The sequence below is a fragment of the Pseudophryne corroboree genome, chromosome 3 (genome assembly GCF_028390025.1).
Source record: "Pseudophryne corroboree isolate aPseCor3 chromosome 3, aPseCor3.hap2, whole genome shotgun sequence".
Taxonomy (NCBI): domain Eukaryota; kingdom Metazoa; phylum Chordata; class Amphibia; order Anura; family Myobatrachidae; genus Pseudophryne; species Pseudophryne corroboree.
In genome coordinates this window covers 456,155,423-456,182,402 of record NC_086446.1, presented here as the reverse complement: position 1 = coordinate 456,182,402, position 26,980 = coordinate 456,155,423, and the positions used below count along the sequence as shown (strand labels likewise).

At 46.2% G+C, this 26,980-nt stretch overlaps 1 protein-coding gene across 5 annotated transcripts in view; it reads right to left on the bottom strand.

Annotated features, from left to right (window-relative positions):
- MIF4GD (MIF4G domain containing) overlaps nucleotides 1–26,980 on the bottom strand; it is a 115,851-nt gene that overhangs the window by 67,159 nt on the left and 21,712 nt on the right. For 3 of the 5 annotated variants that reach the window (XM_063960637.1, XM_063960636.1, XM_063960635.1), the window contains exon 6: nucleotides 17,864–17,994. In XM_063960637.1, coding sequence (XP_063816707.1) covers nucleotides 17,864–17,994 — 131 coding nt within the window. Of the gene's footprint in view, nucleotides 1–10,060; nucleotides 10,201–13,398; nucleotides 16,120–17,863; nucleotides 17,995–26,980 lie in introns of those variants that run through there. The other 2 variants (XM_063960638.1, XM_063960639.1) reach the window with 2 other exon arrangements.

Sequence of the window (26,980 nt, the reverse complement as noted above, 5' to 3'; positions counted from 1 at the left end):
GGCTGCTTTTTCTCCCCAAAAATAAAACCCCTTTTATGTGGTACTTGGGTTCATGTCAGAAATGCGTAACACATTTTTTATTGCCGAGATCATGTAACGGATGTTCCTAGTGGATTGTGTATATGTCTCAATCTCGTCGACACTGGAGTCAGACTCCGTGTCGACATCTGTGTCTGCCATCTGAGGTAACGGGCGCTTTTTTGAGCCCCTGATGGCCTTTGAGACGCCTGGGCAGGCGCGGGCTGAGAAGCCGGCTGTCCCACAGCTGTTTTACGTCATCCAGCCTTGTAAGGAGTTGACATTGTCGTTTAATACCTTCCACCTATCCATCCACTCCGGTGTCGGCCCCACAGGGGACGACATCCCATTTATCGGCCTCTGCTCCACCTCCACGTAACCTTCCTCATCCCACATGTCGACACAGCCGTACCGACACACAGCACACACACAGGGAATGCTCTGACTGAGGACAGGACCCCACAAAGTCCTTTGGGGAGACAGAGAGAATGTATGCCAGCACACACCAGAGCGCTATATAATGCAGGGATTAACACTATAACTGAGTGATTTTTCCCCCAATAGCTGCTTGTATAACAATATTGCACCTAAATTTTGTGCCCCCCCTCTCTTTTTAACCCTTTGAGCCTGAAAACTACAGGGGAGAGCCTGGGGAGCTGTCTTCCAGGTGCACTGTGAAGAGAAAATGGTGCCAGTGTGCTGAGGGAGATAGCTCCGCCCCTTTTTCGCGGACTTTTCTCCCGCTTTTTTATGGATTCTGGCAGGGGTATTTATCACATATATAGCCTCTGGGGCTATATATTGTGATATATTTGCCAGCCAAGGTGTATTTATTGCTTCTCAGGGCGCCCCCCCCCAGCGCCCTGCACCCTCAGTGACCGGAGTGTGAAGTGTGTATGAGGAGCAATGGCGCACAGCTGCAGTGCTGTGCGCTACCTTGGTGAAGACTGATGTCTTCTGCCGACGATTTTCCGGATTTCTTCTTGCTTCTGGCTCTGTAAGGGGGCCGGCGGCGCGGCTCCGGGACCGAACACCAATGGCCGGTTCCATGCGGTCGATCCCTCTGGAGCTAATGGTGTCCAGTAGCCTAAGAAGCCCAAGCTACCACCAGTTAGGTAGGTTCGCTTCTTCTCCCCTTAGTCCCTCGCTGCAGTGAGTCTGTTGCCAGCAGATCTCACTGTAAAATAAAAAAACCTAACATATACTTTCTTTCTAGGAGCTCAGGAGAGCCCCTAGTGTGCATCCAGCTCGGCCGGGCACAGGATTCTAACTGAAGTCTGGAGGAGGGTCATAGTGGGAGGAGCCAGTGCAGACCAGGTAGTCCTAATTCTTTCTTAGCTGTGCCCAGTCTCCTGCGGAGCCGCTATTCCCCATGGTCCTTACGGAGTCCCCAGCATCCACTAGGACGTTAGAGAAATAGGATTTTAATACCTACCGGTAAATCCTTTTCTCTTAGTCCGTAGAGGATGTGAACTGGCTACTCCCTCTATGCCCCTCCTCCAGACCTCAGTTATAGGAACTGTGCCCAGGGAGACGGACATTTTGAGGAAAAGGATTTTTGTTAACCAACAGTGAGATACATACCAGCTCACACCACAACACACCGTACAACATGGCATTTAACTAAAACCAGTTAACAGCATGAACCAAAAAATCAGCAACAGGCTGATCGAAACCAAAAACACAACCTTTGTGTAACAAAAGCAATAACTATGAACAAGTACTGCAGATAGAGTCCGCACTGGGACGGGCGCCCAGCATCCTCTACGGACTAAGAGAAAAGGATTTACCGGTAGGTATTAAAATCCTATTTTCTCCTTCGTCCTAGAGGATGCTGGGGACTCCAAAAGGACCATGGGGTTTATACCAAAGCTCCAGACCGGGCGGGAGAGTGCGGATGACTCTGCAGCACCGATTGAGCAAACATGAGGTCCTCATCAGCCAGGGTATCAAACTTGTAGAATTTTGCAAAAGACTCCGTGGGCAGCCGCCCAAGATGAGCCCACCTTCCTGGTAGAATGGGCCTTCACTGATTTCGGTAACGGCAATCCAGCCATAAAATGAGCATGCTGAATCGCATTACAGATCCAGCGTGCAATAGTCTGCTTAGAAGCAGGAGCCCCAATCTTGTTGGAAGCGTACAGGACAAACAGAGCCTCCGTTTTCCTAATTCGAGACGTTCTGGCAACATAAATTTTCAAAGCTCTGATCACATCGAAAGACTTTGAATCAGCCAAGGCTTCAGAAGCCACAGGTACCACAATAGGTTGGTTCATGTGAAACGAAGAAACCACCTTGGGTAAAAATCCTCGTGGAAAATCAAATAGGGGCTTTTGTGAGACAAAGCCGCCAATTCCGACACCCGCTTTGCGGACGCCAAGGCCAACAGCATGACCACTTTCCAAGTGAGAAATTTCAACTCAACCGTTTGTAAAGGTTCAAACCAATGTGACATAAGGAACTGTAACACCACGTTAAGGTCCCATGGTGCCACAAATGGAGGTTGGATGTGCAGCACGCCTTTCACAAAAGTCTGTACTTCTGGAAGCGAGGCCAATTCCCTTTGAAAGAAAATTGATAAGGCCGAAATCTGCACTTTAATAGAGCCTAACTTTAGGCCCGCATCCACACCTGCTTGTAAAAAATGGAGAAACCGACCCAGCTGAAATTCTTCCGTAGGAGCCTTCTTGGATTCACACCAAGACACATATTTTCTCCAAATACGGTGGTAATGCTTCGCCGTTACCTCCTTCCTAGCTTTCAGTAGAGTGGGGATGACCTCACCTGGAATACCCTTTCGCGCTAGGATTTTGCGTTCAACCGCCACGCCGTCAACACAACCGCGGTAAGTCTTGGAACACTCACGGCCCTTGCTGTAACAGATCCTCTCGTAGAGGAAGAGGCCAGGGATCTTCTATGAGTAATTCCTGAAAATCCGGATACCAGGCCCTCCGTGGCCAATCTGGAACAACGAGTATCACCTGAACGCTTGTTCTTCTTATGATCCGTATCACCTTTGAGATGAGTGGAAGTGGAGGGAATACATAGACCGACTGATACACCCACGGTGTCACTAGGGCGTCCACTGCTACTGCTTGAGGGTCCCTCGACCTGGAACAGTATGTCTGAAGTTTCTTGTTGAGGCGAGACGCCATCATGTCTATTTGAGGAATTCCCCAACGACTTGTCACTTCTGCAAGACCTCTTGATGAAGACCCCACTCTCCTGGATGGAGATCGTGTCTGCTGAGGAAGTCTGCTTCCCAGTTGTCCACGCCTGGAATGAAGACCGCCGACAGAGCGCTTGCCTGTTTTTCCGCCCAGCGAAGAACTTTTGTGGCCTCCGCCATCGCCGCTCTGCTCCTTGTTACGCCCTGGCAGTTTATGTGCGCCACTGCTGTTATGTTGTCCGACTGAATCAGGACGGGCAGGCCGCGAAGAAGATGATGTTCCGCTTGTAGAAGGCCGTTGTAGATGGCCCTTAATTCCAGAATGTTTATGTGCAGACAAGCCTCCTGGCTTGACCATTTTCCCTGGAAATTTTGTCCCTGTGTGACTGCTCCCCAACCTCGGAGACTTGCATCCGTGGTCACCAGGATCCAATCCTGGATCCCGAACCTGCATTCCCAACCACGGTCCTCAAGGCACACTAACAGTGCAGGTTTTAGTGATATCCAGGTTTCAGCAAGGTGACTTAATTAGTAGCTCAGTTATTTTGATTTAACCATCTGTGCTGCAGCCTGGATATCACTAAAACCTGCACTGTTGGTGTGCCTTGAGGACCGTGGTTGGGAATGCCTGCTCTAGAAGGTGAGAACTTTGGAGCCACCACAGGAGAGAAATCCTGGCCCTGGGAGAGAGGCTTATCTTCCGGTGCATGTGTAGGCGAGACCCGGACCACTTGTCCAACAGGTACCACTGAAAAACCCTGACATGGAACCTGCCAAACGGGATGGCCTCGTAGGCCGCCACCATCTTCCCCAGCACCCGAGTGCATTGATGAATCAACACCCTTGCCGGTTTCAGAATCCCCTTGACCATGTTCTGTATTTCCAGAGCTTTTTCCATCTGGAGAAAAATTCTCTGTAGTTCCGTGTCCAGAATCATGCCCAAAAACGACAGCCGCGTTGTCGGAATCAACTGTGACTTTGGCAAAATTTAGGAGCCAACCATGTTGCTGCAGAACTGTCAGGGAGAGCGCAACGTTTTTTAGTAACTACTCCTTTGACCTCGCCTTTATCAGGAGATCGTCCAAGTACGGGATAATTGTGACACCCTGCTTGCGCAGGAGCACCATAATTTCCGCCATTACGTTGGTGAAAATCCTCGGGGCCGTGGAAAGACCAAACGGCAACGTCTGAAATTGGTAATGACAATCCTGAATAGCAAACCTCAGGTAAGCCTGATGAGGAGGATATATGGGGACATGTAGGTAAGCATTCTTTATGTCGACTGACACCATAAAATCCCACCCTTCCAGACTGGAAATCACTGCTCGGAGAGATTCCATTTTGAATTTGAATCTTTTCAAATATAGATTGAGGGATTTTAAGTTCAGAATCGGTCTGACCGAGCCATCCGGCTTCGGGACCACGAACAGGCTTGAATAAACCCTTCTCCCCGATGTGACGGGGGTACCGTGACAATGAATTGCTGTCGACACAGCTTTTGTATTGCAGCGCACACCACTTCTCTTTGCGGAAGAGAAGCTGGCAAGGCCGATTTGAAAAATCGGTGGGGGGGCACGTCTTGAAACTCCAGTTTGTATCCTTGGGCCACAATTTCCAGCACCCAAGGATCCAGGCCTGAGTGAGCCCAGACCCGACTGAAGAGCTGAAGATGTGCCCCCACCGGTGCGGACTCCCGCAGCGGAGCCCCAGCGTCATGCGGTGGACTTGGCAGAAGCCGGGGAGGACTTCTGCTCCTGGGAGCTTGCCACAGCCGGTGATCTTTTTCCCCTTCCCTTACCTCTAGCAGCAAGGAAGGAGGACCCTCGTCCTTTTTTTAATTTACTAGACCGAAAGGACTGCATCTGATACTGAGGCGTTTTCTTTTGCTGTGGAGAGAGAAAAGGTAGAAAAGATGACTTACCCGCGGTAGCTGTAGATACCAGGTCCGCGAGCCCCTCACCAAACAAAACACCACCCTTATACGGCAGTGCCTCCACAGCCCTCTTAGAGTCAGCATCACCATTCCATTGATGAGTCCATAGTGATCTCCTAGCCGAGATTGCCATGGCATTGGCCCTTGATCCCAAGAGGCCAATATCTCTCGCAGCCTCCCTTAGATAGACTGCAGCGTCCCTGATATGACCCAGCGTCAAAAGAACGCTATCCCTATCCAGGGTGTCCAAGTCGGATAATAAGTTATCTGCCCACTTTTCAATTGCACTACTCACCCATGCTGATGCCACGGCAGGTCTGAGCAGTGTACCCGTAGTGACATAAATAGATTTCAAGGTAGTTTCCTGCTTACGATCCGCACGATCTTTTAGGGCCGCCGTGTCAGGGGACGGAAACGCCACCTTTTTGGACAGCCGAGCTAGAGCCTTGTCCACATTGGGGGTCGACTCCCACTTTTTCCTATCCTCAGAGGGAAACGGATATGCCATAATAATTCTCTTGGGAATCAGCAACTTTTTGTCAGGAATTTCCCAAGCCTTTTCAAAAAGAGTATTCAGTTCATGAGAGGGAGGAAATGTTACCGGAGGTTTCTTTCCTTTAAACATACAGACCCTTGTCTCAGGAACAGCCGGGTCTTCCGTGATATGTAACACTTCTTTTATTGCCACAATCATGTACTGAATGCTCTTAGCCAGTTTAGGATTCAACCTGGCATCACCATAGTCGACATTGGAGTCCGAATCCGTGTCGGTATCTGTGTCTGCTATCTGGGTAAACAAACGTTTTTGTGACCCTGAGGGGGTCTGAGTATGTGACAAAACATCTTCCATGGATTGTCTCCATGCTTGGTTCTGAGACTCAGATTTGTCTAATCTCTTATGCAACGAAGCCACACTTGCATTTAAGACACTCCACATATCTACCCAATCAGCAGTCGGCGGCGCCGACAGAGTCACTCCCACATTCTGTTCTGCCCCCACACCAGCCTCCTCCTGGGAAGAGCATTCAGCCTCAGACATGTCGACACACACTATCACACTGGGCTATAGGGAACAGACCCACAGTAAGGCCCTTCAGAAAGACAGAGAGGGAGTTTGCCAGCTCACACCCAGCGCCTCACCCGGTCTGAAGGAATATACAATGCCCCAGACCTTGCAGCGCTTTTATATATATATATATATTCAACACCAAATATGCTGTGCCCCCCCCCCCTGTTTTTGCACCGTTACTTGTGACAGAAGTGAAGGGCCAGGACCAGCGTCTCTGAAGAGAGAGAGAAGATGGCGCTGACAAGAGCTGGAAGGACGAAGCTCCGCCCCCTAAATGGCGCGCTTGAGTCCCGCTTACTTTTAAACTGGCTGGGTCTGTATACAGTGCCTGGGCACTGTATACCACTTTGCCAGATCCCAAAAAGAGGTTTTATTGCTGCCCAGGGCGCCCCCTCCTGCGCCCTGCACCCGTGTAGTGCCGTTTGTGAGCGGGAGCAATGGCGCGCTGCGTGGTACCTCCAAGACTGATGTCTTCTGCCGCCTTCATTGAAGTCTTCTTTGCTTCGGTTACTCACCCGGCTTCTCTCTTCTGGCTCTGTGAGGGGGACGACGGCGCGGCTCCAGGAACGAGCAGCTAGGCTATGCGAAGTGATCAGACCCTCTGGAGCTAATGGTGTCCAGTAGCCTAAGAAGCAGGGCCTTTAACTCACAGAAGTAGGTCTGCTTCTCTCCCCTCAGTCCCACGAAGCAGGGAGCCTGTTGCCAGCAGTGCTCCCTGAAAACAAGAAACCTAACAGAAAGTCTTTTCTAGAGAAACTCTGTAGAGCTCCCCTAGTGTGTGTCCAGTCTCTCTGGGCACAGAATCTAACTGAGGTCTGGAGGAGGGGCATAGAGGGAGGAGCCAGTTCACACCCATTTAAAGTCTTAAAGTGCCCATGTCTCCTGCGGATCCCGTCTATACCCCATGGTCCTTTTGGAGTCCCCAGCATCCTCTATGACGAAGGAGAAATCCACGGGACCGGAGCGTGATCAGGCCGCGAGGGAGGTAAGTTACAGTGCCATTGGCAGCCTTTGCACACCATTACCCCTCACATCTAATTGAATTGACCTCTTTGCATATTAAAAGCAACAGCTCCACACGGGTATGGCTCATGTTATTTAAGGAACAAATATCTCAGAATAGTCTCACTCAGTGCCGTAACTAGGTATTTTGGCGCTGTGTGCAAGAAATGGCATTGGCGCCCCCCCTACGCAAGACAGGAGCAGTGCACGCCGCAGGCACGCAAAAAATATATAGGGGCGTGGCTTCATGGGGAAGGGGCGTGGCCACAAAATAATGCCAATTCATACTACGGTGCATATTAGTCTCCATTATTCAAATTACGCTGCACAGTAGAGCCACTACACCGGGTAGAGCCTTTTTTACAAATTACGGCAGAAGGCGTGCCTTTTTACACATAACGGCAGACAGCGTCCCCCTTTTTACACATTACGGCAGACAGCGCCCCCCTTTTTACACATTACGGCAGCCAGTCCCCCTTATTACACATTACGGCAGACAGCGTCCCCCTTTTTACACATTACGGCAGATAGTCCCCCTTATTACACATTACGGCAGACGGCATCCCCTTTTTTACACATTACGGCAGACATCGTCCCCCTTATTACACTTTACGGCAGACAGCGTCCCACTTATTACACATTACGGCAGACAGCGTCCCCCTTTTTACACATTACGGCAGACAGCGTCCCCCTTTTTACACATTACGGCAGACAGCGTCCCCCTATTTACACATTACGGCAGACAGCGTCCCCCTTTTTACACATTACGGCAGACAACGTCCCCCTTATTACACATTACGGCAGACGGCATCCCCTTTTTTAAACATTACGGCAGACAACGTCCCCCATATTACACATTACGGCAGACAGCGTCCCCCTTATTACACATTACGACAGACAGCGTCCCCCTTACACATTACGGCAGACAGCATCCTCTTTTTGTACACATTATGGCAGACAGCGTTCCCCTTTTTACACATTACGGCAGCCAGTCCCCCTTTTTACACATTACAGCAGACAACGTCCCCCTTATTACACATTACGGCAGACAGAGTACCCCTTATTACACATTACGGCAGACGGCATCCCCTTTATTACACATTACGGCAGACAGCGTCCTCTTTTTGTACACATTATGGCAGACAGCGTCCCTCTTTTTACACATTAAGGCAGCCAGTCCCCCTTTTTACACATTGCGGCAGCCAGTCCCCCTTTTTACACATTGCGGCAGACAGACAACAGAGAGAAAGCGAGAGAGAAAGAGATACAGAAGGGGGGAGAAAGAGAGAGAGAGCTATATACTTACCATCTCTCAGGCTCCTCGTGTGGGCAGAGATCCCGGGCAGCCGCAGTGGAGAAGGAGGAGGAGGGAGGGGGACTTGAGCCACAGCAGCGCTATGTCATTGGTAGCGGCGCCGCTGCAGCACTCTCCTCTCCTTCCGTATTGGCTGGCCGCTGCTGAGAATGCTGGGATGAGGGAACCGCATCCCAGCATTCACAGCAGCGCCGGGCAGCCAGTACAGAAGGAGAGGGGAGTGCTGCAGCGGCGCCGCTATCAATGAAATAGCGCTGCTGCGGCTCAAGTCCCCCTCCCTCCTCCTCCTTCTCTGCCTCCGGCGCTGCTCTCCCTCCAGCGTGGCGCACGGCACCCAGCAGAGGCGGCATGTAATGAGTCAATTTGACTCATTACATGCCGCTCGCCGTGCGCCCTCAGTGTAACTGTGCTGTGTGCCAGGCACACCTGGCACATAGGTAGTTACGGCGCGGGTCTCATTTGACTCATTACATGCCGCTCGCCGTGCGACCGCAGTGTAACTGCGCTGTGTGCCAGGCACACCTGGCACATAGGTAGTTACGGCACTGGTCTCACTCGTATATAAGAAGGGTGGACTGTCCTAGTTGCTTTTACTTACAACTACCGTGGCTACAAAAGGAGACCTCTGGACGTTGAAGTTGAGCCCACTTTTACGGGAGCTTCAGTTACCAAGACAGCTGAACTTGTTAATGTTTCACAAGCAGCACTCACTAAGGTGATGCGATTATAGAATGCTAAGGGACAGCAGCAGCAAAGAGAAACAGTGGTCAGCAGTGCAGGTTTCAGTGAGCGATCTGGTACAACAGGTGAGCAACTGGTCTGACATGGGATCCACAGAGCAGGATATAATGGTCAGGTTGCACATGACACTCACATATGTGAGTTTAGTAATGCATAAGTAACAGTCAATGGACTACTGCATACCTCCCAACATGACCCCCTCCAGGAGGGACAGAATGCTCTGCTCCTGGACTTCCCTCTTAATTTATGATTGCAGGCACCTGGCTGAAACACCTTTCTTTTCCATTAACCTGTTCAGCACAGGTGACAGCAATCATAACTTAAGAAAAAAGTCCAGAAGCAGAGCATTGTGTCCCTCCTGGAGAGGGTCATGTTGGGAGGTATGGTACTGTGCAGAGGAGCAAGGCAATAGGGGCAGTCATATGTTCTTGGCAAACATCCCTGTATTCTGGTTTACAATAGCGAAGGCTTCTTATGGTTAAAGAACGCTGTGGGGAATATATCCCATTCGTGCATGAATGAACAGCAGCCACTGGTCTAGGGGACCGGGGTTATTATAATCCAACCAGGAGGGGGCGGCGACTTGGGCTATTACAAATCAATACAAATGGTACAGACAGCGCTTCTTCCATAATACATGCGTTATACAGAGCCCTCCGCAACGAGTTACGGTCACAGGGCAGGCCATATAGGAACCTAATCCAGTGATGAATTACCGGATGGGGACACCGTGACAGCACCCGCGGGTGATACAACAACCCGTATTCATAGACGCTCATTTACGTTCAAACACCCGCAGTCATGCTTTCTCACCTCTTAACCGTGCGTCATATTGCTTATGTAGCAGGCCGTCTCTTTATAGGGACATATTCCCAGGATAGGCCGCGGTCGGTCTTGGAGCAGGCCGCAGCTGTTATCAGGTATAGCGACACCTATCGGGGTACACCTGTAATGACAGGGAGACTAATGTAGTGACATCTAGTGGCGAATCTTATTATGTTCCTAAAAACGTCTGTTTAAGAGTTTTACACCTATTTTATTTTGTATGAACCCCGGGGCGGCGCGGCTTGGATTGCTGGTCCAGAACCAATTCAAATTATTTATGGTCGTATAATAGGCAAAACCAGGGTTGGTGGCTGTCTGTCATAAAATATGTGGATAAACAAAAGTGAACACTGTCCCTCACCACACAACTGAACCAAAGGGTGACATTTTTTATACAATTAACTTAGGGGTGCCATGAAAAAAAATTCTGCTACTAGGGTGCCGTGATTCAAAAAAGTTTGAGAACCACTGCCATACACACTGAGATTAATCTACTGCAATGTTTCTGAACTATAAACAACCAGCAGGCAAATATTAAGGAGTGGCGCCACTGTTTTAAACAGATACTGTAGCTTTGTCTTCCCAAAACATTTTGCTCATTTTTTATTTTTTTATTGTTACAGGCATATATACACACACACACGACCACCACCGCCAGTGGCGCACGCAGGGAAGGGGGGTTCTGAGCACCCAGAAACTGCCCCTGAGAGACCAAATTTATTTTCAGAGACGGAGACAGTCTTGTCTCCATCTCTACACAATAAGCGGGACATCTTCAAGTGCAATCCGAACTGCAGCAGCCAGAGAGCTGCTCAGATCAGCAGAGCTCTCTCCTGTACAGCGCTGGCCGAGGGAAATGCTGCGCATGTTTAGCAGCAGCTCCGCTCACATGAACACCAGTCCAGCGCCACACATCAGCTATGAACAGTGAATGCCATTTCCGGTGCAGGCCACTCATCACGCCCGTCAGTCCAAGCTCCTGCTGTGTGTGAGTGACCCTCTCTTCTCGTCTATTTTTCCGGGACGCAGCAGCCTGTATGGTGCGCAGTAAGTAGTTGGGGACTCGCGTCACCAGTGGTGCTTGTGCGCACTCCCCCTCTAGTATTGTGCGAGCTGCCGGGCACTACACTACTCCATCACCAGCAGCACTAGGTCGGGCCCACCACACCACCCATTCCAAATAAAGTATTTGCTTATCTATACTAGCAGCAACTTAGTGTGAACAGAAGAAAGTTAGGTAGAACATATAGGGCGCTCCTTGAAATGTGGACCTCCTGCTGCCTCTTTCTAACACCCCTGGATTAATCCCAAAAAAACCCGAGACTGAACAAAGCTAAAAGGAGTGGGTGGGTGCAGAGAGTTGGCGCTGGAATGAAAAAAAGACCTTGGTGGCTGATGATTCAGCCAATGGTTATTGATCTACATGAATTGATGTGATGAGAAGTGAAGGAAAAAAAAAAAAAAAAAGAGGAAATACTTATCCTAAATAGTTTGTTTGCTGAATCTTCTGGTCGTCGAGATGAAGATATTTTTTTCTCCAAGAAGAATGGAATCGCAAATGCGGGATGATATAAAAAATAAAAAATAATGAAGTTTTGAGTCAAAATCTCTTAAAAATTTCAGATATAAATGGCACACTTCTGATAATAAATTCAATAATATTTCCACAGCAATGAGCGTACCTCACTTACATAAAGTGAGTGAGGTTTATAACATGTAAAGGTTTCTTTCAATAGCAGGACAACAGAGAGAAAGCGAGAGAGAAAGAGATACAGAAGGGGGGAGAGAGAGAGAGAGAGAGAAAGAGAGAGAGACAGAAAGAGAGAGAGAGCTATATACTTACCATCTCTCAGGCTCCTCGTGTGGGCAGAGATCCCGGGCAGCCGCAGTGGAGAAGGGGGAGGAGGGAGGGGGACTTGAGCCGCAGCAGCGCTATGTCATTGGTAGCGGCGCCGCTGCAGCACTCTCCTCTCCTTCCGTATTGGCTGGCCGCTGCTGAGAATGCAGGAGATGAGCTCATCTCCCGGCGCCGCCTCCACCCCCGCCCCTGCTGCTCCCTCCGCTGCTATGGCAACCGACCCAGTATATTGCCGGGAAAGCCAGCAGCGGAGCGCAAATGCCGGATCCCACCCGGTAAGTACACGTTTGCCTTACCGGGTAGGATCCGGCATTTGCGGTCTGAATGCGGTAAAAGGAAGTGTTTCCATTTTTTTTAATTTAGCTTCCAAACAAGTCTGAAAACCAGTCTAGAGAATTACATATAATTAAACATTTTTGGTTTTAAATATAAAAATAAGACTTATAGAGAGGTTGCATGTACAATAAGACATGTACAATAAGAGAAGTTTCCAGAACTTATCTTGAAGAAATTAATAAGTGCATCAAAAGCATATAAAAAAAATGCCTATTCACCTTTGACACGTTCAATGGAACTGTATTCAGTTTAACACAATCTTGCTGAATCCTTCAGTTGTGTGCACTTCTCACAGAGTATGGTATACTAGGTTGACATGCATAGGGCGGGATTCAATTATTTTCACCCTTTTCTACACCCATTCTGCTTCTGCCCTCGGGGGCATGGTATCATTCTTTCAACTTGCTGCCCCTGGAGTAGTGAGGCATCCAACCCTTTACACGGCTAAACCTGATTACTATGGGCACAATATGCACGATAACGGGCATCATTTTAGAGAGGAGATTGGGCGTAATATATCATTTGAATTCCACCCATAATGTCAACAACCCGTCTCTGGTATCCTTACCTGGTCCTGGCGGCACCTTCTGGGTTCCAGCAGCCAACATGAGGAGCACTTCCAGTGGAGACATCTAAGTGGCATTCTCCCCCTAGCCCTAATACACCCCTTCCTCCCGACAGTATGACTGCATTCTCTTCTCACATGGTTATGATGTATTGAGCAAGAGCTAAAACACTTATATGCTCAAAGCATCAAATTCACAAGGTCCCTGCAAATTTGGTGATCAATGTATCACTTCAAATTTGGTGATCAATGTATCACTAAACGCAATAAGCGATTACACCCTAGAACAGGCTTTCCCAACCACGGTCCTCAAGGCACACTAACAGTGCATGTTTTAGTGATATCCAGGATTCAGCACAGGTAATTAATTAGTAGCTCAGTTATTTTGATTTAACCATCTGTGCTGCAGCCTGGATATCACTAAAACCTGCACTGTTGGTGTGCCTTGAGGACCGTGGTTGGGAAAGCCTGCCCTAGAATCTAGACATCTAAAGAGAAAAATAACAATTTTCTAGTTTGATAAAAACAGGCCACATACATTAAGTAAAAATTCAGAAGTTTATTGAAAATTAATAAAATTTTTAAACAGACACAAGATAGATAACTTCTATCTATGAATACGAGACCCATTTTAAAAATAGCGCTTCAGAAAAAATTGGCACATACAGTACTAAGTTTACAAATACACATTACACAAGGCTGTGTTTAATAGCAGCTATGTTATTTGTCCTCTTATGACTGGCTGCACGTAGCCCCAAAGGAAAGTACTTTTATAGTATTATTCAAAAAAAAAAAATTCAAGATTTGTAGTGTTGCAGAGGTCTAACGTTACAGCCAAATTATTATTCTCCTGCTGTCACAGTTCAAGCTAGAGCATCTGCTCTTCATAAATGAATGTCATATGCAAGGAGATCGTTAGCGGTAATCCTTGTTGTTACATCACAATAACTCTTAAGGGCAATCTGAAGCCAGCAAATGTCAACAACTGTGTCCAGAAACACTTATAACCAGCTAAAGACAGCACCGCCTGATATGAAAAAAATCCGATACTATTCAGCCAAATGAAAGACCACGTTTTCATTTACTCAACCATGACAGTTGGATGACACCTGTACTTAAAAAAGAATATTAAGAAAAAACACAACCAGTTGCTTATGCATTTGGATGAACAACCTAATAATGGTACAAAAGTAATATTAAGTCACCTTGAGGATAACAGCTGTTGCGGTCTTTTCACCTATTTGGAATGTGTGCTCTCTAGATTGGCCTGAACATCTTGTTCTTAGATGCTTGGACCTTTTCCCTGTAGTCCTAGAACTAAAAGGGTAATTCCAAGTTGATCGCACCAGGAAATTTTTTAGCAGTTGGGAAAAACCATGTGCACTGCAGGTGAGGCAGATATAACATGCGCAGAGAGAGTTAGATTTGGGTGGGTTATTTTATTTCTGTGCAGGGTAAATACTGTCTGCTTTATTTTTACACTGCAAATTAGATTGCAGATTGAACACACCACACCCAAATCTAACTCTCTCTGCACATGTTATATCTGCCTCCCCTGCAGTGCACATGGTTTTGCCCAGTTGCTAACAGAATTCCTGCTGCAATCAACTTGGAATTACCCCCTAAGTGCAGGGTCTTAGATTCAGACTAGAAGTACTTTATTAATTCATGAAGTAACCTTACAAAGCCATTTTAGGGCTCATGACCATAAGCTGATTGTGCTTAGTTAATGATAAAGTACGTTACAACTGCACTGTACATTGACACGTGTGTGGTTTTCCATTCAGTAACATATAATGAAACTGGTTATCTGCTTGAAAAAATAAACTGCACAATCCAATGTGAAAGATGATTAAAAGCAGAAAATCAGTAAGTGATAAAACTGCACACCAGTCCATGTGTCCTTGTATCTCTATAAAATGCCAGATGCTGGCTTTTTTTATATTTAATATAATTTTTATAATTTTTTTTATATAATTTTTTTTATATTTCATAATTTCTGCAGCAATGGCATAGGAAATATACTTATAAAAACAGCTATTACTTTATATTTTGGTTTGTCTACCAATGGTTACATTTGTTTTTAGCAATGGTATATGGTTTACATTTAACACCTTCAGTGGCAGGTTTTACAAGAAAGGACACACCTCCCATGGTGAGTTTTTTACATTGTGGGAGTACAGGGGCTGAAGTACGGGGTGGAGGGGTGCAGGGTGGCGATTGCCCGCAGGGAAACACCTGCGGGCATCTCCAGCATCAGTGCTGATACAAAAAAAAAAAAAAACTAAAACAGTGGGTTTTTAGTAAAAAAAAAAAAAAAATTACACACCTAGCATGGTGTGTATTTTATTCCTGGGATGCAGGGGTTAAGTGCAAGGGGGGAGAGGGGTTAGCAAGTGCAAGTGGGGTGGTGAGCAGTTGGCGCGAGCAGACAGGGATCGCCCGCGTCTGCGCTGATTCTCGGCCGCATAGCAGCACCCGGGAATCAGCATAAGCCATTACACTGATAAGCACGCTCCCCGGGCCAATAGGTGTCCGGGGGGCGCTTAACTCCGTAATACCTTATGCTGATTCCCGGGCGATGTCACTCTACACAGCTGTCCCTGAGGACTTAGTCAGTAGCATGCCCGGAAATCTTCCAGGGTAGCTAGCGCTGATATCACTGGCTATCCCGGCAGATTTCCGGGCATACCACTGAAGGGGTTAATAAAAAATTTTTTAAAAAGTGCATAGTATGTCCCAACAGACAGAATCAGCAAGTGGCTAACTAATGTTACACCAATCTGAAGCAGATAATAAAAAGCTAAAATGTAACAAGAAAACAAAAATAAATAAATCCAAATCTGCAGTGATTGGCGTTGTACATATATAAAAAATATAAATTTTATTAAATAACCTAATTTGAAAAATGTGTAACTTGTCTCTTCTTGAACCAGTACAGTGTATGATGAGGTATAGAAAAGATAGGCTGTGTAGTAGTAGTAAAAGTAGACACCGCTTACACAGGGTTGATAAGGCTGTTGCTGCCTTTCTACAGCCTCTTATCACCATCTGCCCTGGATACTGTAACAGTCTTTCATTCCCCCTTCATTCATTTTCCTATTCAGTTTTATTGGCTTTTTTTAAGCTCAACAACATATTGCAGAACATCTCATAACAGAAGAAGGTAAGTCCAGTTGAAACAGCAGCTTTCAGCAGGCTCGGAGAAAGTCCTTTAAAAAACCCACGAAACCCTTCTTCTCTCTGTATGCAGCATGCGCAGTCCACGAGACCATGGTATGTCCTGACCTGTTGGAGCAGATTTAAACAAACTGTATGGCTGCAACACACAATTACGATGCATGAAGTAATAGTGGGGAACTGTCTCAATCAAGAGGTCCAATAGATGAATAACCATATTTTATGTGCAATAGTTATAGCAGTTTATTAGAATAGAAACTTGTTGTTAATAGGCTATAACTGGGAATATGTGGGGGCAATTCAATTAAATGGCATGTACTGCACACAATGCAGATTCTTACAGTAATCCAACATATCTAATTTTAACCTCTATGGGGAAGTGAGGTACAATGAGAGATGTTGCAGGTTTGGTCATATTGGTTAATATCAGTACTCAAGTTGTCAGTACCCACAATGCCCCAGTACATGGCTCGGAGCCCCCACAATGCTCCAGTACATGGTTCAGAGCCCCTACAATGCCCCAGTACATGGCTCAGAGCCCCCACAATGCCCCAGTACATGGCTCAGAGCCCCCACAATGCCCCAGTACATGGCTCAGAGCCCCCTGTATATTAGGCCGCCCAGAGCCCCCTCATGGTTTTTTTTACATAGCTGAAATCTCTCTTACAAAGCAATATTAATTTACACCTATAAACTAAACAGCAGTCTGTTATGGAAGCAAAGAGGATAAGTTTTCAAGAGAACCTTTTGTCAAGCACTGAAGAACTATTAATTATGCTTTCCATTACCAAGCTTTCAATTTACAATGCACTCTCACATAAAATATCCGTCCCCCTCACCACACTCGTGTTTCTAATTGCTTCACAATGTGCAGAATGGAGCTGTACAAGCAAATACAGTACGCAAAAGGTGAACTCTTTCTATTGATATCAGTATGAGAGCTAGGCCTCAATTAAATTTGCTCTTCCGCAGATGGAATACTCACAGTAGGTGGGCAGCAGGACGGGCTGGAGTAGCAGAGAGAGATGCCAGGTGGCGCACTGACAGCAACATTACCAACACCATGCCCCACCGTGTGATTTCCGGACACCACCCGTCCGGGATTGGCATGCCCCCAGACAGCTTCTGACTTAAGGACTGTCCGGAGGAATCCTAGGCAGGTGGCAACCCTACCAATTTGCACATATAGTTATTGTAATGTTAACATCAGTAGCCATCCACATTCTATACAGCCTTTGTCATAAGCAAAATCTTACTTATCCTTGACTAATTTAGCTTCATTGCTCTGCACGCGGGATAAGTCCAGGATGCTGGCGTTCTTCTGACCGTGTGTCGGGATTCCGGCATAAGGATTTTGACTGCCGGCATCCCGACACACGGTCAGAAGAACGGTTGTGGAATCCCGACATCCGGTTACCCGAACGTAAGTATGGCGGGAACTGTTAGGTATAGGCTGCGGGGAGGGAGGGTTACGGTTAGGTTGGCAAGTATACTTACCGAAATACCTGTCGGGATTCTCTCCATCGGGATGACGTTGTCCGTCTTATGACTGCCAACATCCCGAATGCCGGTCACTCGTATCACACGCCTGCACGCTACTCAGTTCTAACCTATTTATGAATTTCACATGCTGAGTGCAAGCTACTGTTTTATCAGTCATTTCAGAGGTCAACTGTATTTGAGAATCTTAAATTACAGAGAGGGTTATGGCTAGAAAGGAACATAAAAAAAAAAAAAAAAAAAAGAAATTGCATGTGCCATTTTGGATGGTTTTCTTCGTATGTGCTCATTAACATTTTTAGCTTATGGACATGTGTAATGTTAACAGCGTGAACATTAGGTTTTTAGATACCTGTCCAAAGGCAGCTCTCGCCTGCTCAAAGCCCCCAACTTGAAGTCTTTTTTTGAAAAGGTCAAGTGGATAGGTGATGGTTTTACTGATTACTCCAGCCCCACTGCCACAGACAAAGTTCTTGATGTTATCTTGTAAAAAAGAAAAAGAAAAAAAAAAGTTAATCAAAAATATGGTGAAAGTTAAATGTTGAGCAAGAAAGAAAAAGAACATGTGGCACTAATCTAAATAATTACTATATCATAAACCTTAAAATTTACTAGAATGAAGGTGCTCCTTTATCTTGATGCTGGACTTATAAAAATGAAAATTTCACACATTTGGTAGAATTAATATATCACTACTGGATGTATGGACATAACATAGTTAGTAGGAAGATACACGGATATAGTACATAAGTGCCGAAACAGATCTCCACCATAGAGGAAAGAAACAATTCAAGTGTCACTATCCAAAGAACATTAACTAATTCACCATCATAACAGATTCTATCTATATAGCATTTCTGGTTATTTATAGTTTCCCATGTATCTATTTGTAGCCCTCCTCCTTTGCGATTCCTTGCTCAGCATACAGGACTAGTTTCCTCTTACCAGTGATTAATCAAAGAGCCAACCAATATTCTTGCTCTGTGTGACCGGACGGTCCCGTACGAAAGCCCTCACCGCTTTCACGTCCCATCCCCAGTACACAGAATGGATGTTTAGGTCACATGGGACCTGGCCACATGGGGATTCCCGCTTACCGTCAGTCACCGCCTGTTACTGACCACCCACTGCGCAGTGGGTGGGTTTACGCTGCCACCACCAGACTCCTAACCCGCCGTGGCATTTGGAACCACGGTTCTGCTCTGTATGCGTCGACACGCCGCCTTACAACCCCTGTGTGGTGTTGACAAATCCCCAAACGTTGCTTGCCCAAGCACAGCACGGTGGCAGGCCGAAAGGCGGAGCTTGGAGACGCTGGTTACACCCTGGACAGCCGGTGTACAGAGCTAGGTTTCGCCTAGCCCTGCAGGTCACAAGATGAAGCAGTCGTCTTTAGGCAGAAGATCTTTATTTGCCAAATACAGCCTTCAAAAAGGCTCAGCAATACAGCAAGATGTTACAGCAGAATGAAACTGGTATAATACACTCTGGAGGCTCACGGGGCTCCTCTTTATCTCAATTCTACACACAGTACCACAAGTGGGGTAAGCCCTCCCCGTCTTCTTCAACCAATCAGGTTATCACACAAAATATAAATAAATACAAGTTACATTTCAAAAGTTAAGAATTAGATAAAGCAATGTTCTGCTCCTTTGCATATATAAACCAAACCAGTGTGCATTCCCAAACACAATCTGATTATCATATTCCTGTCTCTTTCACAAATGTAAATATAACTTGAATTTCAATTGCATTCATCCTCTCACACATAGACAATGTTCTTATAAGTTAAACATAATCTGCATCACACATAATGCAGCCTAGGACATGTTAGATCAAACTGTTGTTAAACGAAACCCACTAGTTTGCATTCATAAAACACAATCTGATTTAGGAGCCACTTGTGTCTCCATGCAAAACCAGTTTTGACTTATCACATCACAGGAGATGCTGAAAGCACAGTCTTCTTTCAAAACCTTCGTTTGTACCTGAAAGAAAATGTTTGCCCACCAAAAGGCCTGCTAATCGACACCCTGCTTTAGCTAGGACAATTAACATATGACTTGCTATGTACAAGTTGCTGAAGAACAATTGTCAAAGCCTTTTAGAAACAAAGGGGCAGATGTATTAACCTGGAGATGGCATAAGGAAGTGATAAACCAGTGATAAATGCAAGGTGATACACGCACTAGCCAATCAGCTCCTAACTGTTAATTTACATATCGGAGCTGATTGGCTGGTGCGTGTATCACCTTGCATTTATCACTGGTTTATCACTTCCTTATGCCTTATCGAGGTTAATACATCTGCCCCAAAATAACTTACACATTCTTTCTAAGTGCTTGCATTTGCATGCATTGTAAATGTGCAATCCTACCACTGTGCCTAGAGCATCACATATTAAAACACATCATAAAACATATTTTAAAGCATTTTATATATTTAAATACCCGGCGCCTAGCGCCTACAATACATTTAAAGATGGCGCCTAGTGCCAGTGCACAGTTTAAAAGTGGCGCCAAGCACTAGGGGATAACCCCTTCAGTGCCACGGCCACCATTGTCTATGTGGCCACCAGGGGCTGTCCGGCCACACTCTCTTTTATAAATAATTCATAAACACTCTGCAACCTCCAGTCCTACCCTACCTAGACCACTGCAATTACAATACAAGTTGACTAGTGTAAAAGAGCCGCTAATAATATTCACAAATGTGTAAAAGTTGCATATCATGGGGAAATTTTCATGATACATTTCTCCTTTTAATAATCTCTTCATTTTTACTAAATTCAGATGAGGGGATTTATTCAACCACAAATAAAGTCATCCGTCCTAATGCTCAAGATGCCTGTTGAGAAACTGTGTACTTATATACAGTATTCCTGGACGACAGTGTGCTATTTCACTTCTGTACTGTATTGTTATTGCAGAACCCTGCTGTACCTTTTAAACTGGCTTGGGAGAGCAAGGCGGAGAACTCGCTGGACAGAGATGAATGGTGGTATATGGTCCCATCATGCAATATATCACCAGTCCTCTGCCTTGTGTTGGAGACCACGTGGCCACTGGGGCCATGCTATAAACTTCATGCAATATACCGCCCACTTCTCCTACATAGGGATCTGTTGTTCCTCCTTATCTTTAAGTGTCTCTTCTGATTTAGGCCCAACAGTATACGTGAGCGCAGGGCCGCAAATACGTGTGTGCCAGGTGTGCCTGGCACACAGTGCAGTCGCCCTGAGAGCGCAACTGGCCGCACTGTAATGAGTCAAACTGACTCATTACAAGCCGCATTTGTGTGAGAGGTGAGGAGCAGTAGCTCCGGGAGCAGGGAGGGGGACTCGGGAACCGCAGCAGTGCACTGTTATCGGTGGCGGCGCTGCTGCAGCTGTCCCTCTCCTTCCACATAGGCTGACCGCCTCTGCTGTGAATGCTGGGATGCGCTTCCCTCATCCCAACATTCACAGCGGCGGCGGCCAGCCAATGCGGAAGGAGAGGGACAGCTGCAGCCGAGCCGCCACCAATTACAGTGCGCTGCTGCTGCTCCTGAGTCCCCCCCCTCCCTCCTCCTCCCCTACCTCCGGAGCTGCCAGCACCGAGGAGCTTGACTGCCTCAGCCAGCGGAGAGATGGTAAGTATCATCTATTCTCTCTCTCTCTCTATTCTGTTGTAATGTGTAAAAAAGGGGACGCTGTCTGTCGTAATGTGTAAAAAGGGGACGCTGTCCGCCGTAATGTGTAAAAAGGGGTCTCTACATGGTGTAGTGGCGCTACTGTGTGGCGTAATTTGAATAATGGAGACTACTGTGCACGGTAATATGAATTGGTATTATTTTGTGGCCACACCCCTTCCCCATGAAGCCACGCCCTATATTTTTGACGCGCGCCTATGGTGCGCACTGCCCCTATTTTACATAAGGTGGGGTGGGGCACCAATGCCGTTTCTTGCACACATCTCTAAAATGTCTAGTTACGGCACTGCGTGAGCGTGAGAACATTAGGTTATTAAGATGTACAATGTACTGTACATCTTAAAAGAAGAACACAGATGGGGTATAATCTATACACAGCTATGGATTACTTTGGGGGGAATAAAACAAAAACATTTTAATGGTCAAGAACCGTAGGGTAACTTCTTGCAGAAGCTCAAATGGAGGAGCCACCAAAGCATTTAATATCAGGTTCATGTCCCATGGTGCCACAAAAGACACTGGGGAGATTTATCAAAGCTTGGAGGGAGATACTGTAGAGTTGACAGAGATAACGTACCAACCAGTCAGCGACAAGTATCTGACTAGATTTCTTAGAAATTAGCTGAACATCGCTCCTGCGATGCACGGTCGCTATCGCCAGTGCTAGAAATGAGCGGTTTCTCCCCACGCTGTGCTGAGCGGGGGGGGAGAGATGTGTGCTGAGCGGTCTGTGCTAGACTGCTCAGCACACATCTCTGGGGAAATCTCCCCGTCAGTACGGCCCTTTAGTCGCAACACAATACGACTGGGACGCACAAGGAGACTGTGCTGATTAACCACTTAACTGACTAATATTTTTTACAAAAGCCGCTCAGAAATGGTTGGGGTTTTTTAATGATTGAATTAGATTAAGAATATTTAAATAAAGATTGTCCAAAACAAATTTTCTTTTTCTTTTTTAAATACTGGTACAAACATCGATGATCAAAACATCACAACCATCGATGATCAGAACATTGTGACTTCTCATTTTAGGCACGAGGTCCTCTCAGCAGCCCCAGAGCCCTTCAGGAAGGTAAGGGGCTGTTTTTTTATTTTACATTTCCCCAGCGGCTGCTAATGTTTGCAGACGCAGGGTGGGGGGGTACTGCCGAGCAGTTATAGTCAGCACGGCTGGTAGGGAACCAGGAGCAGCAATTGCAGGAAGCGTGTGGCCTCGGGCCTGTTAGGCCAGATACCCTCATATCACCCCACGTCAACTGCTGCACAGTGAGCTTTCTGACTGGTCGCATCAGATGCGACCATGTCAGGGAAAGCCCAGCCTGGTGTGGCCGCATCTTATGCAACCATGCCAGGCCAGTGGTTAATTTGATATGACACATATCTGTGTACATCTGAGTCTCTGAATCTGTACACAAAGTGCTACAATGTAGCAGCCGCAGCTTTTTTCCAATACAAGTTCAGCTCTGCTCCGTTTACAGACTCAGTTACACACAATAATACAAGTGTCATATCAAATTAATCAGCACAGTCTCCTCGTACGTTTTAGTCACATTGCTTTGTGACTAAGATGCATTTTTGGCAAAAAAGGGTGTCCAACGTTAGCAGAATTGCATGGATCTGGTGGCTCGCTCATGCTAGGCATCTCATGATACATAGTTCTATAGTTTTGCTGAGGTGCGCTCCCTGGGTCACTACGGGTAGTGTCTCTTTGTTCAGAAAGGGGAAATTCTCATCTACAGATGGCTTATCAGCAGTACTTCCTTGTTCCAATATTACACGATGTCCTCAAAAAGAGAATTTGTATATAGTGAAGTACCGTAGGGATCAAATGGGTTTGCAGAAATTTCAATCACATATAAGACGTAATATAAAGCAGAAAAACTTCAATCCACCTTAATGTGGCGGACCTACGTACCAGACTTAGTGGGGTGTCAGTAGTGCCCACCCAATCACGCTTGTAATATCCCTTCCTTTGTTCCTGCAGACTCCGATATCAGTTCTTTTCTAACACTCCTTCACCTCTCCGTCCAGATATAATATGTCCGTAAATAGGAGGAAATAGCAATATATAGTGAAGTACTGCTTGTTGTAAGGTGCAAAATAAGATGTAATATAAAGCAGAAAAACTTCAATCCACCTTAATGTGGCGGACCTACGTACCAGACTTAGTGGGGTGTCAGTAGTGCGCACCCAATCACGCTTGTAATATCCCTTCCTTTGTTCCTGCAGACTCCGATATCAGTTCGTTTCTAATACTCCTTCACCTCTCCCATCTGTCCTGGATCCTGTGTTTTTTGCTCACTGGGATAAACAGCTTGTCAGTACCATGAGCTTCCTGAGTGCAGAGTTAACGAGCTCCACATGTGGTGATTAACCTGTGTGAATCTGAATTCAGCAATCTGAAGTTTAGGCCTAAACTTCAGATTGCTGAATTCAGATTCACACAGGTTAACCACCACATGTGGAGCTCGTTAACTCTGCACTCAGGAAGCTCATGGTACTGACAAGCTGTTTATCCCAGTGAGCAAAAAACACAGGATCCAGGACAGATGGCAGAGGTGAAGGAGTATTAGAAACGAACTGATATCGGAGTCTGCAGGAACAAAGGAAGGGATATTACAAGCGTGATTGGGTGGGCACTACTGACACCCCACTAAGTCTGGTACGTAGGTCCGCCACATTAAGGTGGATTGAAGTTTTTCTGCTTTATATTACATCTTATATGTGATTGAAATTTCTGCAAACCCATTTGATCCCTACGGTACTTCACTATATACAAATTCTCTTTTTGAGGACATCGTGTAATATTGGAACAAGGAAGTACTGCTAATAAGCCATCTGTAGATGAGAATTTCCCCTTTCTGAACAAAGAGACACTACCCGTAGTGACCCAGGGAGCGCACCTCAGCAAAACTATAGAACTAGGACTGAACTTTTTGGGAAATTGATGACCTTCCCGGCTGGGGGATTGCAGCACCTTTGAACTGAAGCGCCATCTGTACATATTTTTTTCTGTTTATCTCATGATACTAGCTGTATGAGGACACATCTGTATAAGTGACTATACTAACTAATCAAGGTATTGAGGTGGAGACGTATCAAGCCTTGCAGAGAGCTCATGTGGACAAGTTGCTCAAAGCATCAGCTTCTGTCACTTATCTAGCACAGTCTTTGAATTGACAGTTATACTGCTTTTACACCAAATGCCAGGTCTGACCCGGGATTTCGAAACACTGTTCCAATCCTGGTCAGACCCGGACTTCACCCATTACCCACTGCAGCGCTGACCGAGATATTCCTGGGTCGGCAGCGTTTACACTGCACACGGGTGCAGTCTCTTTAGGCTGGTGCTTAGAGATTACATCAACTCCACGTGCTGTGAAATCCGGCAGATCGGAAAACCCAGGGCGTGGCCTCCGTGCTGTGAGGCCAGCCCCCTCATATATATCACCCCACGTCAGCTGCTGGGCTGCCCACAGCCTCTGTCTCTGTGCACTGAATGAACGCTGCACGCATGCGAGCGGCATCTACTCCCTTCACCCGGCATAGCAAGGGCACACAGCAGCCCCATGTTACCCAATCTTCCGACTGCCCGTGGGATAGTGCAAATAGGTAGGTATAGGCTCCCCACATGCTGAAAACAGGTCCCAGGTCAGATGACCTGGGTTACCCTATTTACACTGCCCCTTAATCCGTGTCCTATCCATGTCCAATCCTGCTCGCTACCCGGGTTGGATTCCTGGGTAACTGGACCCGGGTTTTTGGGGGGGGACTCTCTTGCACTGAACAAAAACCCAGGTTGATGCGTGTTCATGTGCAAAAATCTGTGGTTTTCAAGGCAGTGGAAAAGGGGTATTAGAAGCCATTTGTTGGCTTTGGCCAACCTCTCCACTTTATCTGTAAGAACCTTGCTTCGCCCATTTAGCGCGGTGAAGCAGGGTTCTGTATCGGCGGCATATACAGTTCAAAACACACATTTTTGGTTCCCCTACTGAGATAAAGACACATATGTAGATATATTATATTATATATCTATATAATATATCTATATATACACATAATATATAATATATTGGTCATTATCACAGTAGGGGACCCAAAAATGTGGGATTTTGAATTTTGGATAAGGGATACTCAACCTGTATTATGTATTTTGCCGGAGAGGGAGAGTGTTAATTCACCTTTCTGGCACTTTCCACTCTCCCTCTTTCAGCGAGGCCGCTGTCACTGACCGGCGCTTGCATTCATTGATCAAATTTCTCCCAGCGGTACCCGTGGCGGTATTTAAAATATAAAATTACAAAAATAAAAAATTGTTGTTTGAATGCACAATTCCTGCTTGTCGGAACCATGCTATGCATGCGGCGACAACAGCTGCAGCTGTCGAAACGGTCCATGCCACCTACCATTCGTACATTATTATTAACAGTTTCTTATGTAGCGCAGCATATGCCGTTGCGATTTATAATTGGGGCAACAGTAATTGAACAAAACTGGGTAATAATAGACAGACCTACATTTACCTGCACATCGGTGTGCTATCCTAAAGATAGGAGCGGGCAGTTGACACATACCGGCTCCAAAACACAGAATCAGTACACTACATGCGCAGATATCACTAAAGCATATAACTGATGATCATGCATTAACCCCTATATCTCTCTACAAAACTTGATACTACCTGCATTTAGTATAAAATGCAGTGTCCCAAATAAGGACTTGCCTTGCTAGGGCACTGACTGGCTGTTGGAAAGAAGGCTCAGGGTTCCTTGTATGGTGAAATAAACAGGGAAGTGAGAGGGCAACAGCAGAGACATTCCCAGTGGATGGTGCAACACAGAACAGCTGTTGTGCCTCATCTTCATACCACATTTGCACTGAGTGTGCGACTAGCGCTCCCCAGGGAGCCACCCCACACCACCTCTGCTTGCGGCTCCTAGAAGGCACGTTGCTGGGCTGAATAGCACGGTAAACATATCAAGGAGGAAAAATAACTAAAAAAAAAACCTCACAATCTCTACCTAGAAAAGACAGGAAAACAACAAGGAGGAATATGGAGTAGTTACCATGTGTAGGGGACGTGGGCGGTCTTATCTTTCCCCTGTCTCTACCCTAAGATAATCCGTACTAACCAACATAGTATGGCTGCCGTAGAGGACTGAAGAATAAAAACGTATTAAAAATATTTGTAATGTGGCCAAATCACAGCTGGCTCTGACAGCAATTATTAACAAGGTTTTGTTTGTAGCTACGTAAGCAGTATCTCTCTATTCTCCTACACAATTCGCTCTTTTCACAAGTTCTGAACACCATGGTATTTGTATCACAACCTGCCTGTACTTGGAGTTCTCTGAATTCTGTCCTGTTATCTCTTTCCCTCCTTCTTTGCCTCTCTATCCCCCTATATCCTTTACGGTTGTAATCTGCTACCAAAAAATAAAGTCTTTAAAAAAAACCTGAAGGCATTTGGCTTTGTATTTATCTTCAATAATAATTTCCCTATTTTCACTCACTTTACACTTCAGCTGAATGCCTGTATGGTTTTCCTGCCGCCAGCAATGTAATGAAGGTGACAGCCCGAGGCATCAGATATCTGGGGCCAAATGTAACAGAGTGAGAGTTTCAGAAAGTGAGAGATTTGGTAAGGTTTTGCAGGGTTTTTTTTTTTAAAGTGGCAATCATTTACACAGCAAGATCGACCTGGTTTTGCAGTGTAAATAATTGCCACTTTAAAAAAAAACTGAAAAACTTTACCAAATCTCTCACTTTCCGAAAC